At 55.2% G+C, this 15,821-nt stretch overlaps 1 protein-coding gene across 1 annotated transcript in view; it reads left to right on the forward strand.

Annotated features, from left to right (window-relative positions):
- Positions 1-4,245: 4,245 nt before the first annotated feature.
- Positions 4,246-15,821, forward strand: part of SIGLEC15 (sialic acid binding Ig like lectin 15) — a 15,018-nt gene continuing 3,442 nt past the window's right edge. Inside the window, exons 1-4 of the mRNA XM_037165068.2 lie at positions 4,246-4,297; positions 13,792-13,851; positions 14,277-14,660; positions 15,819-15,821. The exon at positions 15,819-15,821 is cut by the window's right edge and continues 375 nt beyond it. Coding sequence (XP_037020963.1) covers positions 4,246-4,297; positions 13,792-13,851; positions 14,277-14,660; positions 15,819-15,821 — 499 coding nt within the window. The remainder of the gene's footprint in view (positions 4,298-13,791; positions 13,852-14,276; positions 14,661-15,818) is intronic.

Consider the following 15,821-nt stretch of genomic DNA (forward strand, 5'->3'; position numbering starts at 1 on the left):
ATGTTCTTTCACTGGGTCGAGGCATTCCCTTAATGGTAGGTGAATTAGTCCCCAGTGGGGGCATTCCCTCTGAGTTACAGTGACTGAGGGACTCATCTCACTGGGCACGTAATGCAATGCATTTGTATTGGCCTATTCTATGGTATTTTCATTGCATCTATCACCCCGGTCATCTGGATTGATGGAACATACAAATGATGCAGTTAAAACTCGACAAGGTAAATTTTCAGAAGCTTTTCATTTCCTTGGCCACAGCTCTCCTTATAGTGCTCCTTAACCTAAAATCAACCTCTCTTGGTAAACACATAGCCTTTCTCCTCATTCAATAATCACCGGTCACCCTACACATCTAGATACAGGGACATCTGAATCAACTCCCTAAAAGGAGACATTCTGCATTATCATCAAGGACTTATTAACCAGTTCAGAGGGACTGATGAATTAGTAACCAATTCATTTCACATTGCACTCCCAAGAGACTAAGACTACAACTTACAACCAGGAAGTTGTATGCATTGAAAAAGACATCAATTAATGACACTCTGCAACGTCATTGGAAGGGACCTTATCAAGACGCTTAACCACAAATGCACAGCCGCCTCTGTCTCTGCCGCTTGCCCCTGCACCTAATGTGGAGGTCAAAGACTTCTGTAGGATGGGAAGCTGCCATATCAGAGACAGACAGCTTTCCCAAGGCCTCCACAAGGCCTGTGTACCTACAAATTGATGTTGAGCTTCATTTGTTTGTCTTTACCTGTCTGCTAATATTAAGCATAATAATAATTATACTTGTTCTTTGGGCTTTTCTCAAACCTTATGTATAGAGCCCAATTGTTAATAATTGATGAAGGTGTAGGTAGATAACTTCTGTATTATCAATAATACTATTTATGGTTTCTCTTTGGAAATTCAGAAGGAATGGTAGTGCAGAAGGAAGGAGGGGAGTGTGTGTGTTTAAAAGAGGTTAAAAGTAAGTAGTTTGTCCTAATAAGTTGGTTATTTCTGAATGAGTAAAAAGAAACTAAGAAGAACAAGGGAAGTTGTGGAAGATTAGTGGAAAAGAAATATCAAGGAAGGAATTTTATGGATAAATTCCAGAATCTAATTATGGGAAAATGCTTACCCCCAACCCAACAGGGATGACTAACTCCACTAATTTGGGTGGAAGCTGAAGTGCCTATGAAAGCGAAGTCCTCTGGAACTACTGCTGAGGCACAGGAAATTTACTTAAGAAAATCTTACCGTCCTCCTGGCCTCTAGAAGTTTTACACGGTAATTGTAACTTACACCATTGTGCTCTTACAGTCCTGGCCCCAAATAAGCCTGAAAGTCACAGCTTCCAGTTGCACAACTAGCGGGAACCAGCCGACTGATGACCAGCCCTGGAGTGCTCCCAATGGGAAACAGATGGGACCCAGGGAATGGGGACCCATCTCATGGTCGACTGTGACAGCTGATGAGTTGTATGGGCACCCTCAAACTGAATAAGCATTACACTAGATGCAAAACACAGAGAAGTGAGACAGGCAGCGCAGCCCGGATGGTGACAGTTGATAGGTTGAAAATGATCCGAAGTGTTTTCCTTAACAAAGGCCCGTGAGACCTGACTGTCTCCCATTCACCTGCTTTTCGCCTTGGAGAAAAATTCAGCCTTGACTTCCACCCAAGGTTGCCATCTCATCCCATCCCCAGTGGTCCATCCTTCAGCAAGACAAACTTTGATAGTAGGACTTCCTAGGAATGCATCTTCCTTAGCACCCTGGGGCCACATTATTCAATCAGAAGGTTCATCACCAATGCATCCTCTGGATTGATTTATGACCAAAGGGGAAAGTGTGGATTTCAAAGTGGCCACAAACTAAGCCTGACAAGCTCAAGGATGGCCTTCATGGCAGCCTTACAAACTCAGACCTGCAGCAACCACCTAGGATGCTCAGGAAGTAAGACGTCCTAACTAAAAGTGAGTCCTGGCAGGCGGCCACATGCTAGGCCAGCTTCTGGACAAAGGGCAGTCTTTACCTTAACTGAGCCTGTCTGTTGTGTTTTTGCACCAAGGATAACAGATCTTCAGAATGCCAGGGCAATTTCCATTCTGCAGACCCATCAGGGCACAACCTCCCACCTGAGCAGGAGGCCACGGAGCCCTTCAGTGTTATTGTTATTCTGTTCATTGATAACTGTCAAGTACCCTGTACCCACCAGTGCAAAAGCATTATGTGTCTATTCGTTTTACTTTTTATCTAATCCCAGAGATCCCCCCTCTGCCTTCTCCCACCTCCCTAATCCATCACCGGTGGACTTCGTGTAACCCCCTTCCACCTCCTCCTTTGACTGTAATGTGTTAAATAGGTGCAAAACGCCACTCTGACGGCTAACTCTTAGGAGCATGATCTGAATGTAATAATTAAGATGAAAATGTGCACACCCTGTGACCTGGAGATCCTACTTCTGGGGTTTTGGATGAAACTGAAGTACTGCGTGAAGTCCTCCTGCAACTTGGCCAGCAGTTCCAACACCATTAACAGGGAGTGGTTACACAAGTTATGCTGCATCAAATACATGCCGTGAGATTCTCTGAAGCTATTTGGAAGAAGGGGAGAGGTCTGCATCCACCCCTGAAAGTTTGCCCCTGGTTTGCCAGTTAGATGGAAGAAGCAAACTGGAGCTGAGAGGAGCCCAGGAAGGAGCTCCAGGTGGAGCTGAGCTGTGGCCCGCTGCGCCAGGGGCTGGGGAAGTAGTCCAGCCAAGAACACAAGACCTCCCCACCCCCATTCTCTCGGGACTGCGTGGAGGGGGGTGCCCAGAGCCTGATCCTCCTCTTCTCCAAGGTGGCCAGGCCAATGGGTAAGAGAACTCACCTTGGGGCGGTGCCAGGTGGGGTGGGGCCTCCTGAGTGTGGCTGGTTGGCTCTCCCACCTGAGAGACAGAGAGGCGCAGGGGGAGGAGCAGGCGATGGGCAGGGCACAGACTGGACTTGGCTATTTCCTCTGCCACCTGGACAAGAAGCACGACATTGCTAATGTTACCTCTGTCTGGGGCACTGGAGTCCAGGGCATTAGCAAAAATACAGACCCTGCCATCAGACAGTCCAAACCCAATGCAGTCCATTAGACACAGCTCACAGCCCTCCAGCCCCCGTGGGGTCCCACTGTGAGTCCCTTCAGAACAAGCTCCCAAGAGCTTCCCTTCTCCCCCAGGGTCCTGACTTGCATCTGGTATTCTACCCAGTGGCCCAGGATTAGTGCTCCACACTGGATGTGCGGCTCATGGACCAGCAGCAGCAGCAGCAGCAGCGGGACAGCAGCACGGGGCTCCGTGGACAGCCCAGGTCAGAGGGTGCGCTTTCACAAGATCCCTGAGGATCCTTACGACCATCTGAGTCTAAGGAGCAGTTGCAGGACCCCAGGCCCTCTGAAGGGGGTCTAGTCGTGGAAATGGTCTGTGATGAGTCTTTTCCTTGTGAATACCTACAGCTTTCTTTTTCTTTTTTGAGATTTTGTTTATTTTTAGAGAGAGGGAAAGGGAGGGAGAAAGAGAGGGAGAGAAACATCAGTGTGTGGTTGCCTCTCCTGCACCCCATACTGGGGACCTGGCCCTCAACCCAGGCATGTGCCCTGACTGGGAATTGAACCTGGAAATTGAACCGACGACCCTTTGGTTTTCAGGCTGATGCTCAATCCACTGAGCCACACCAGCCAGGGCAAAATACTGAGAGCTTTCTGGCTGCACTTGGATGGGTGTTTATGTTGGCAGGCTCCTCCCCTGTCTCTTTTATCATCTTGTCAAAACCCTTTTTCAGAAGGGGTGGAGGGAGAGAAATCCCATCCTAGCCCACTAAAAATGTAGGAAGGGTAAAGGGGAGGGAAAGAAAGAAAGAGGGAGGCAAGGAAGGGGCGAGGGAGGGAGCCAGGCACGAGCACAGCCTGTTCAGAGGAACCAGGCTGCAGGAAAGGGTCCTGCATCTTCCCCGTCCACTTCTCTGTTTTCTGTCCTGAAAAATCATCCCAGTGGTTCCCTTCTTGGTTTTCCACATGACTCAGCCCCACGGGTCTCATCTAATCATACCTCGGGCTGCCGGGCTGCCTCTCCCCAGTTCCTCAGCCCTGGCAGAACCCAGCACGGGCGCAGACGGGAGCACAGCGCCCACCCCCCAACCGTTCTTCCCCCACACCCACACCAAGGAGGGTTCTCCTGGTGGCCTGGCCGAATGTGGGGGCTGGTCTGGGGTCTCCAGGCACTCACAACATGGAAGGGTCCATCCGGTTCCTGGCCTGCTTGGTGTACATCCTCCCGATGGGTGAGTCTCCCACTCTTCTCTCTGGCCCCTGCTGGGGACAGAACAGGTGCTCATAAAACCCTTCACACAGTCTTCTCTCCTTGAACTCAAAGCAGCCAGGTTTACCACAGCCTCCGGGCCATGGAGGAGGAAGAGCTGCACTTTGGGAGACGGTGGTGACAGAAGTTCAAGTCTGGGCTTTGTCTTGGGAAAGTGACTGAGGCAGACCCCCGGCTTCTCTGGGCTTGGGTATGCCCACCTGGCCCACTCATTGCTGGTAGATGGGTGGGCAAGGTATGGGGAGGGCAGTCCAGGCTCTGGACAGACTTTGGGCGCTCTGTCACCCAAGTGGTTCACGTCTTGAGGGGCGGACACGGGGAGAGGGGAGGACGGCACACCGAGGTCTGGGGTCGGGGTGGGGAGGAGTTCGCGTGGGAACCAGAGCAGGTGGCACAGGGCACCCTGCCCTCCCAGCAGGAGCCCCAAAGGCTGAGTGGAAACTCTGTGGCGGGCGTGGGTAACGACACCTGTGTCATTTAGCTCAGTGAGTTAGTGTCCCTGGGAACAGTGTATCTCAGCGACTGATCAGGGACCAACCGCATCACGAACCCAGAGGACGGGGTTGGGGATGGGGGCATTTGTTACAATGCAGGCACTGCAGCTCCACCCCAGACCCGCGCAGTCACATGACCAGGCAGCAGAGCCCAGGAACCTGCATTTCCAACCACCATCTTGAGCGACAATGGTGGTTGGTGCCACCGAGGGCAACTGGGATAAACGTCAGAGGCCATGCTCTGAGCCCCTCTGCCCAGGCCCCTCGACCCCAGCCTGAGACACCCATCCTGTGACTGCTGGATGCAGCACCCACCCCTCCGGGTGCACGGCCACTGCTGTCACGTGCTGCGAGGTGACTTTGCTGACATCATGTTTTCAAGTATCGGTCGACATTCCTTGTGCGGGGTCCTGTCCCCAGGACTGGATGATAAACTCCCAGTCCCTTCGCTCCTTTCCTTCCCCGCTAGCAGAGTCAAGGTCAGGTCTGGGCTGAACAGAAACAGGAAGTGCCCACAGAGCTCTAAGTGCGGGCACTTCGATTAGTAATGCACATCAGCCCCAGCACCTGTGAGAAAGGAACCGTCCTATCCCCTTCCCACAGGTGAGCGAATGGCTGAGGGCGGAGCTGAGGTGTGAGCCCAGCTGCGAGTCGCCCCAGACGGGACCCCCCTCACCGCCCGCTGTCCCCTGTGGAGGGGGCTCCTGGGGAAAGGGCTTCTCTGTCTCCCGAGTGGACTTAACTCAGCCATCTTTCTGGCTGCTTTAAGGCTGGGTCCCTCGTAGAGGGCAGGGGCTGGAGGAGGGGCCCCTGCCCGGGCCTGGGGCAGGCAGGAGAGAAGCAGGCCAGGCCCTGCGTGTCCACGTCAGACATGGCTTCGAACCCTGGCTCGGTTATATACTAGCGGCGTGGCCTGGGCGGGGGCCCCCATACGGCGGGGTGCCCGCCACCTCGTGGTGGTGTTGTAGAGGTCAATCAGCTCATGGAAGGAGGGCCCCCAGCGAGGGTCCTGGACCTCAGTGGTTGTGCAATCGACGGCAGTGAAATGTTGCTGAAGTCACGTGGCTTCAAAAGAAGCTAAGTGTGGGGGCGTTTTTGTTGTGGTTTGTTTTTCCCGTCTCCTACTGAGGGTCAGCTGCTGTGAATCAGTCAAACTCAAGATCTAGAGGAAGCATGCATATCATGTGTTCAAGGACAAAACCTGAGGGGCACAGATGCTCCGGCTGTGGGTCAAGATCACTGGGAAGGCTGGGCCTCGTGTACGAGCCACCTGCGGAGGAGACCCTTTTCTTTGCGTAACAGCAGCCTCCCTGCTAAAGCCCAGAGGCCCGTAACCAGGGCAAGCAGGGCCCCACTTCCTGAAACCCCTCTGTGACGTTCACTGGTGAGCCCCTCCGGTGGCCTCAGGACTGGGCAGGAGGCCCCTGTGCCGGGCCGGGCTTGGCTACGACACAGGAGCCCAAGGGGCTGCGTGAGAGCCACCTCCCTGAGTCACATCAGTCCACCTCTCTGAGCGTGGAGCCCAGGGCAGGCCGTCGGCAAAAGCAAAGTGGGATGAGATTGCCCCAGGAAACCCCACTCCACTTTGAGACCTTCTCCCTGGGTCCCCCACACACAGCCCCCAGGGCTCTGGGCAGCCCCTCAATCCCCCAGGGGCCCCCCACATTCTCCCTTATTTTTCCTCTTTCTCTCCCTACAAATCTGCTTTGAAAAAGTGAGAGATGCCAGAGAAGGTGGGGGCTGGGAAAAACAGGGGCCCCAGAGCTCTGCCCACAGGGTGACCTTGTAAGCGTCCTCCACTGGCCCACAAGCCTGATGAGCAGGTTTAGCGATCGCAGTAGTTGTCATCCTCCATGGCCTCTGTGACAGACCTTTGAAGGGGCAGCTCATTTACTCTTCACCACAACCCTGCAAAGTGAGGACCCCTGTCCCTGTTTTAGGAAGGTCAGGTGATGTCCTGGGAGGTCACAGCCCAGAAGTGAACCGGTGTCTCCTGTGGGCAGCCTGCTCTTTGCGCCACAAAGCTTCTGCGACTGCATCCCCGCACCCTACGTGCAGGGATGGTGAGCCTGGGGCACAGCTTGGTGCCCAGAGGAATTAATTGAACCAGCTCTGAACCACTGCAGAGAAACAAGCTGAAAAGGTCAGACGGATCACAGGTGTCACCCGAGGGTGTGGGGGTGCTTATGCAGGATGCAGGTAAAGGGCAGGGAGGCGGTAGGCAGCCCTCATGGGTCTGGTAGGACATGGGAGGGTTTAATGAGCCAGGACACTGTTTCTGCTCCTGGCGGCCACTCTGTCCAGTAGCCTGGGGGCAGAAGTTTTACCCAGAGAAAAGAAGGAGCGAAGGGGAATGGGACCCCCTGAGTAGGCTCAGGGCATGGCAGGCACAGGACAACTCAGAACTCTGAAGAGCAGCAACCTGTGGTAGACACTGGCCCCAGGACAGAAGCCCGGAGTCTCAGTCAGCTCAGGCCAGCAGGCCCACTTCAGCAGCCAAGTGGCCAGGGAGACAAGGGTTGAGGGGGCAGCCGAGACCACCCTGACAGCAGAATGAGACCAGCAGGCCCTGCATTCACATGCCCAGTACCTCGCCCCTTCCCTAGAACCTTCCAGATCTGCTTCTCAGTGAAGGGAGGAATTCCTGCTTCCACTCCCTCTTCCCCGCTCTGCACCCGACCTCTTTCTCATCATTTCTCCACTGACTACCTACCTGGACAACTACGGCGCAAACAGAGGGGAGGGGGAGCTGGAAGGAAGGCAACGTTCTCCAGCTCAACCCCCTCATCTAACTGGTGGGGTTTGGTGGCCAAAATGAACATCTCCCCCTGCCCCCAAAGTACCCTCTACCCACCCTCCAGGTGCCACCGTGCCTGAGAGGCCACCGTGGGAGTCATTCCCTGAGAACACCCTGTCGGCATGCCCAGATGTCCCTGAGGAGGGTGGCCCCCATACAGAGAGCGGGCTCGTCAGCCTGGCTGCCTGTCAGCTGGTAACGCCGGCCACCATGGGAGCAGCACAGCTGACCTCAGAGGGGCCATCCCTCCAGAGTCCACGCTGACCGCCCGCCTGGCATCATCCCCCCCACTCCCAAGTCCATAACTCGTTCCCTCCAGAAAATGTCACAGAAAACCCACCCAGCAGGCCTAACTCCTGACAAAGCACTGTTCCGTGAGGGCACCTGCCCCCACTGACCATCGTCCCGCCACGACTACCTTGGGTCACTTTCCTATCTGTGACCCGCGGACAGCAACCACCCACAACCCGTGATGAGACCCATCAGCCGTTCTCTCTACAGTTAACACGAGCACGAGAGCACAGAACACGCCACCCACAAAGGCCCCGCAGAGAGGCTCCCGGGCTGCGCCTGCTTCCCTGAGCCCCAGGGAGCTGGCGGAATTCTGTGGTCAGCGGCGGCCAAAGCCAAGGTTTCTATTTTGGACCCGTCCAGATGCCCTGCTGCCCGTCCAGGCCTTGCAGATTTGTGTGGAGCTTTGGGAGGGTGAGTCCAGGGTGAGTCGACTGGCCCTCCTCTGAGTCAGGATGACGACGATGCGGGAGGGGGCGCCCGAGGCTGCAGCCCGCCCTCCCCTGCCGAGCACCGGTTGCCACGAGATGCCACGTGGGGAGTTTGGGAAATGCCGGTGTGGGACCATAAGGCACAGATGGAACTGTCCCAGCAGCTGAGTGTTCCAGACACCTCATGGCTTATTTTTAAGTCTTTTAATTTAAATAGACAGTTCTAAAATGCTTGACTTCCTTATCCTTTTTATCCAAATGTCATTATCAGAGTAGACTGTGAGGCCAGAGAGCTATGGGGCCTTGCCTGAAGTCACAAAGTGGGGGTCAGTCTAGCCAGGGCTGTGGCCCCAAACAGACTCCTGACCCACCCCCCCGCCCCCACCTGGGGTCCCACCTCACGTGGTGATGAACCTTCCCAAGGTGACTCGGGTCACAGCTGTGCCAGCTACTGCCCAGCCTCACTCGGCCTCATGATGCCGGAAGGCCCTCTGCCCTTCCTCCTCCTTCAAAAGGCCTCTCTGTGCTGTGCTTTAGGCAGTTCTGTCCCCAGGCATCTTCTCATTGTTTTTACCGGATCCTTCCTCCCGACCGAATGTCAGGTGGCCTTTCTGGCCGCTTTCAGTGGGCCGGCAAACAGAATCCGCTTCCCAGCTTTCCGCTCCGCATCTCCCTAGGCCGGATGCCAACCAAACAGACTTGCTAGAGTTTTGTGTACATGAAAACCCAACGGCGGCCGAGCAATGGCCAGACTACAACACACCAACGAGTGGAGGGCCACTCGTTGTCACTGTAACTGCATCCCCGCACCCTGCTCAATGTCTAGCACACAAGAGACCTTCCACGAGTATCTACTGAGTAAATAAATGCATGACTAGGTGACTAGCTAGCAAGGAAGTTAAGGGCAAGGACTGGGCGATCGTATTTCCTGTGGCCTAAGATGCCAAATGGAGCCGCCATGGTTTGATGTCCCGGTATCAATGCCGTAACCCCCTGCTGCACCCCCTGCTGCACCCCCTGGGTTGCACGCCCGCCGCACTCTCCACCACTGGTGGGCACTCTCCACCTCCCCCCTGCTACTTCCACTCCCTCTGCAGGGCCAGTGAACGAGGGGAGCTGACAGCCATCCAGCCTTTGCTCAGTGTCAGGCACTGGGCAGTACATTTGCGATTTCCTTCAACCCTCAACCCCATGAGGAAGGTATTGCGTTGCCCTTTCTGCTGCAGAGAAGCCCGAGACTGGGACATGAAGTAGCAAACTTGCCCAAACATCTCCTAGTAAGTGAATGAGCCCAGAACAGTGCCAGGCACAGACTGGGTGCTTGATACACGTCTGATGAAAGAATGACCACCAGTAAAATTGTCCCCGGGACCCAGCTGTGCCAAAGCTGAAATGCTTTCCCCCAGGCCCTGTGGCCCCCATGGAAGGGAGGTATTTTGGACAATGGGAAGAATGTGAGCTTCCCGTTGACCCCAGAGGTTGACCCCAGAGGTTGACAGATCTGAGCCAAGGAGATTAGAGGCCCTACTAGCAGGTAGCTCCAGTTCAGAACTTTCCCCTCCCCCCTCCCTCCCACCCCTGGAGAGGCAAGAGACCTGCGTGAGCTGCCAGAGGGAATGGTAAACGGCACAGGATGCTGGGAACTTAAACTGCTGTCAAAGCAAACGCACATGCTCCCTGGGCCGTTCCTGCCAATGTGAGTCCCCCCGGAGGATTCATTCAATGGTATGTGTGCAAGAGAGTGTGTCCAGCAGGCAAACAGGAAGCACGGGTTCCCGCCCGCCAAGGCCGGCGCTGCAGTGAGCCAAGATTGTCAAGGTGTCCCCCTCTGCTCCTTCAGCAAAACGCCCCAGACAGGGCGGGGGCCGCCCTCCTATCACACTTCCGGCGATTCCAGACTGGGATATTATCCTCGGGCAACACGATATAGTAATTAACGTAGGGCAAGGTAAGAGCGTGACCTACCGAGGGGGAATCCTTGGCTGGGTTTCTGGTCAGTCACGTGACCTGGCACTTTCTGAGCCCCAATTTCCTTTCTCTAAAAAGGGGCTAATGACAGTCTCTCATGGGGTTGTTGTGCATATGAAACGAGATGAGGTATGTCCCTAAAGAAGTCCCCAAAGCACTGTGAACTCTGGCCCCCTTATCCTCCGTGCCCGGCATCCTCTCTGCTGATGTCCCCAACTCCTGGTGTGGCCCCACCGTCCCTCTCTGCCTGCACTGCCTTCAATCCACCTCAAGACTCAGTAACGCCGTTCTCCTTTCTGAAGACTCTGCTGAAAGTGTGTCTCCCCTCTCACAGGTCCTTCACTCCCTGCCTGCCCCACAGCTGCACGATGCCGCTGTCCCCATGCCCAGCCGTCCCTGCCCAGATCACTCCCCTGCCTTCTGCTCTGTCACAGCAGTTTCATTACTTACTAGGTGTGTGGCATGGCGCTGTACTGGGCAGTTACAACACAACAATGACCACGGGCTTGTGGCCCCCGCCCCACCCACCCCCCAGAGCTTCTGGGTGCCTGGGTGAGACACGCGGAGAACAGACGATGCCCATGCAGAGTAGCTACCTCTGCCAGCCCTGGGGCACAGGGTAGGGGTGCCACACCCAGGCTTGGGGCTCAAGGAAGGCCTCTTAGCAACTGCAGGGACTGGGCATGGCCAGGAAGGAACTGGTAAAGGGCCTGAAACCATGTTCAGACAAAGGGAGCTTTGTGTCTCTCACAAGGGCACCGGCAGGCAGTGGTGTAATTATGTGTTCCCAGATCCTCCTCCCTTTCTGAGCTGTGAGCTCCAGCAGGCTGGTAAATGACTGTTTGATCTTTGTAACCCCTCTCGTATCCCAGTGCCTGTCTTAGAGTGGACACGTGTCCAATAAAGGTTTGCTAACTGATAAATGCACAGTAGCAAACTGTACCTGGGGAATCTGGGGTTCTTGTGAGATGCAGGGGGTCAGGGAGGCTTGCCGGGGTCCAGCCTCAGCAGGTCTCAGGGTCCCTGAAGGACGGACAGTGCAGGCAACGAATGAAGAGTCAGACACCCGACTGGATGCCGGAGAACAGCCAGCCTCTGTGGGTCTGACCGAACTCACAGAGTTTGATTTAGGCTTTATTTGTATAGAGATTGTTACATAATAGGTATATGGCATGATCAGTTAAGTAGAAAAAATCAATACAAAGGTAACTAGGAAAAGTACAGGAAATTTCATAGATTCAGTTATGTTAAACAAAGGCTATTTTGGCCAGGAAAGTCATTAATCAGACAATTAGAAATAGCTGTATATACAGAGCTTTAAATGTCTTATTATTTACTAAAGTTCTTAGAATTAGGCATGGGTCAGCAGGATACGCTAGACTGAACAGTGGTTATAGGAAATTTATTATAAGGCTTTTGTGATGTCTAACTTAGCTATCTATCTTTCTGTCTAAAATATTTTTTATGTACTGTGAACTCTAACTCCTTAGCAATTGTTTCTACGTTTTTAGTTTGTAACAGTTAACTAGCTTCTCCTGCTTCATTACCTAATTCTAATTAATATATATTCCTGTCCAAGGTAGAGGAGGGGCTGTTACTCCATCAACTTTTAGACATTCAGGGGCTACCCCATTAGGGGGGACTTGTTCTATGGCCAAGAAATCATTTTGTATAACTCCATTGGAATTCTGCAGATCATTGGACCTGAAATACAGGTGTCTAAAAATCCCACCACCTATTAATTGCAAAGACAGACATGCAAGGAGATAGACAGGAAATCCAGCCACAGTTGCCTCTGCTGTGCAGATGCATCTCATCCATCCCGACTGTGTCAAGGGACGGCTGTTGGTCAGCTCCCAACAGAGGCTGAAGCCACAGAAGGTGGGAAATGCAGGGAAACTGAGGCAGGACCTGAGTCTCCAGAGCCAGGAGATGCTTTCTGCAGCTGGTAGTACTGACTAGACCAGCAAAACCTTCAGAGAGGGTTTCTCAAATTTGGAAGTAGGCCCTTTGATTATCGCCAACATCTGAGTGAGCTAGCTCATTCTTGGGGTAATTGTCAAGTCCTCCATTTGGGTTCAAAAGCACAACTCCACTCGTCCAGAAGGAAAGAGATTTGGCTTACAAGCAGATTGTGTGTGTGTGGGGGGGGGGAATGTGGTTTTATTTGATTGCAAGCTCAGCACAAGGGCAAAGTGAGGCTATATACCAGGCACAGTTCACACAACCTGATTCGGACCGCACTCCACTGGCCCAGCACACCTGGAGCACACATCTGGAGCCCCAGGTCAGGACAGCACACTGCAGGAGAGTACTGAGCAGGCAGTGAGGATGGGGAGGGGCAGCAAGGGGGACTGGGACTTCCACCAAAAAAGGGAAGGCTGCATGGGCCCTGGATAGGCATGATGGGACCCCAGAAAGCCCATCCTGGGGAGGGACCGCGCAATGCTTCACAGAGCAGTGGCAGTCACGTGGTGGTGCAGGCGTGGCTTCTGTGCAGGCGGAATACTCTGACCTGTAGGTGATCCACAGGTGGGATGGGCTCCCTGGAGGAGGCTCTGCCAGCTGGGAGGGTTTCTGCTAGGGCATGTGGCACGCTACTCTGAAGAGCGGAGAGCACTGGACTTGGAGTCAGAAGAGCTGCGTTTCTCCCCACCTTCCGCCTGTGTGACTCGGGGTCTTCATTTTCTCGTCTATAACAATATCTGCCCTGCTTTTCTCCCCTGGGTATTTCGAGGGTCATGTGACATGCCATACATGAAAGATCTATGTCAACTGCAAAGCCCTTTGGATACACAGAGGGCTGCTATATTATTCCCTCTAAATACTCTTTTTGTGAACCGCACCTGGGCACTAGCTGCTAAGCCTGCCCTCCTTCTCTCTGGAGGCACAGCCCCCGGCCTGGCCCTCCCAGGACCAGCACTGACAGCCAGCCACCCACCCAGCTCGTCCCCCTCTCAAAGCAGCACATTCGGTCACACAGGCAGCAGCTCACCGGCCCTCTGTGAGTTGAAGGCAGAGTAAAGATTCTGGACCTTCGCTTGCCCACACTTCAGAGGCTCACAGTGCAGGAGGTGAGGAGACCCAGTGCAGAGGTGCTTGCACAGAGTAAGGAGGCAGCATAACTGCCCACCACACCTGGCCTCCGGCTCCCTGCCTGGGCACCAGCTTCTTCAGAAGCCCACCTGGGTTGACCTGGATTCTGGAGTTACCAACTTTACCACATTAGCTTCAAAACATATCACTGCCTCCCAGGCCTCGGTTTCCCCTCTATGAACGGCACTGCTGGTCTCCTTGATTGGGTCCCTAGGTCCCAAGCCTTTAGTGCAGTAGATTGCTGCTGTGGGGTCAGGCAGTACTGGCTTTCAACGCTGGTTTTGCCTCATCCTAGCTGTGTGGCCTCAGGCAATTACTCCACCTTTATGTGTCTCAGTTTCTTAACATGTAACCCAGGGGTAACTATGTTTGTCTCTAGGATCATTTGTGAGAACTAAAAGAGATACCACCAGGAACTCGCTCAACACAGAGGAGCACAGTAAGTACTTTTATTATCCTCACTACCTCGGAGGTCTTTGGAGTCTATTGGAACCACAGAAATCGCAGGACTTTTCTATAGCAGAGCGGGTGATGGGTGAGATGGGATCTCGGGGAGGGAGAGAGGCTAATAGTCACAGGAAAGTGGGGGAGGCTCCAGGAACCTGGCCAGTCAAGGGAGTCAAGGTCCTATGAGAAGCTTCTCTAATCACCTGGTGGGTTTCCAGACCCCCCTTTACAGGGGGAGGGGTGCTGCCCGAGTCATGGGGTTTGTGGGAGGGGGCGGTCCTAGAGTCCCGGGGGTTCCGTCTCTCGGGGTGCTTCGTGAATTCTGGGTCTCCAGGGGTTCCCTCCGGAATCCTGGGTTTGGGGGCACTTAGCCGGCGGGGCCGCCGAGCGGGTAACACCGACGCGCCGCGCCCGCAGGTGCCCCCGCGCAGCGCTGGTCCATGCAGGTGCCGGCCGAGGTGAGCGCGGCGGCGGGCGAGGCGGCCGTGCTGCCCTGCACCTTCACGCACCCGCACCGCCACTACGACGGGCCGCTGACGGCCATCTGGCGCGCGGGCGAGCCCTACGCGGGCCCGCAGGTGTTCCGCTGCGCCGCGGCGCGGGGCAGCGAGCTCTGCCAGACGGCGCTGAGCCTGCACGGCCGCTTCCACCTGCTGGGCAACCCGCGCCGCAACGACCTCTCGCTGCGCGTGGAGCGCCTCGCCCTGGCCGACGAGGGCCGCTACTTCTGCCGCGTCGAGTTCGCCGGCGACATCCATGACCGCTACGAGAGCCGCCACGGTGTCCGGCTCCGCGTGACCGGTGAGCTCGGCGGCGGGGCCAGGGGCTGCGGGGGGAGGCGGCGTCTTTCCTTCCTATTCGCCCTCCGTCCCGCTCTGGGCTGGGGGCTGCTTCCTGGGTGCCGGGCACCGTGCCCGCCACTAGCATAGGAAGGGGATGGATGCACACTCGGTTCTCTAGAGCGGGGCTCTCGCCCTTGGTGGTGGTTACGGGCAACCTGGGCCTTTGTCAAAGATGCAGAATCCGGGCCCCCGAAGGACTGGGTGGGGCCTGGGAGTGGGCATTGTAATGAAGCTCTTAGAGCATGAAAGTCCCCAGTAGCTCAAAGTCCAGGGGAGAGAAGAATAGTGAACAGCAGCCCTACGTGTGGCAAGGGCTGCCAAGAGGTGAGTGCCCTGTGCCCCGAACAGCAGCCATGCCCTCTGCGAGGTGTGCGGGGAGCCGCAAGATATGGAAACCGGGGTCCCCGCCCCCAGGGCAGTGGTTCTCAGCCCTGGCTGCACATTGAAATTACCTGTCGAGCTTTAAAAAACCCTGGATCCCCCGCTATGGTGGGGGGCAGGGCGGTGGGTGGGGGTGTCCGGGAGTTCTGGGTTCGAGTCTGGCTCTCCCAAGAACTTTTCACGTGCCCTTGGGCAGGCTAGATCGCCTGAGCTCATTTCAGTTTCTTCCCAGAGTTGGCATCCACCCAACACAGGGCCGCGGATTCAGTGAGTCAGTCTCAACTCCAGCTCCCGGTGAGGTCCTCCGGTTGTGGGAGGTGCCCTTGAAATCCTACCAGCAGACCGCCCAACCCTGTGCTGCCGCGACAGTAACCACCATCTACGCGAGCACTTCCTATGGGCCAGGCCCTACTCCACGCAGGCCCTACTCCACGCACTCCGCACGTAGTAACTTGGCAAATCTTCTCACCAACCCTGTAAGTGAGTGATTCCCATTTCACACATGGAGAAACTGAGGCACGGCAGCAGAATAGTTTGACCAAGGCCACACCTGCACTGAGACCCAGGCACCTGGTGCCCACTCCCTCCTTTCCACGTTTCTCCCACGTGTTCCAACTTCCTGGGCCACTCAAGGGGACAAGGAAGGGTGCCCCTTCTCCTCGTCTGCGGCATGCGCACGCTCTGATAGTGGCTCCCTCTCTCCCGCACGCCCCGCCCCCTTCACTGCCTCCCGCAGCCG

This window comes from Artibeus jamaicensis, unplaced genomic scaffold (genome assembly GCF_021234435.1).
Source record: "Artibeus jamaicensis isolate MK-2021 breed Jamaican fruit bat unplaced genomic scaffold, CSHL_Jam_final contig_354, whole genome shotgun sequence".
NCBI classification, from domain to species: domain Eukaryota; kingdom Metazoa; phylum Chordata; class Mammalia; order Chiroptera; family Phyllostomidae; genus Artibeus; species Artibeus jamaicensis.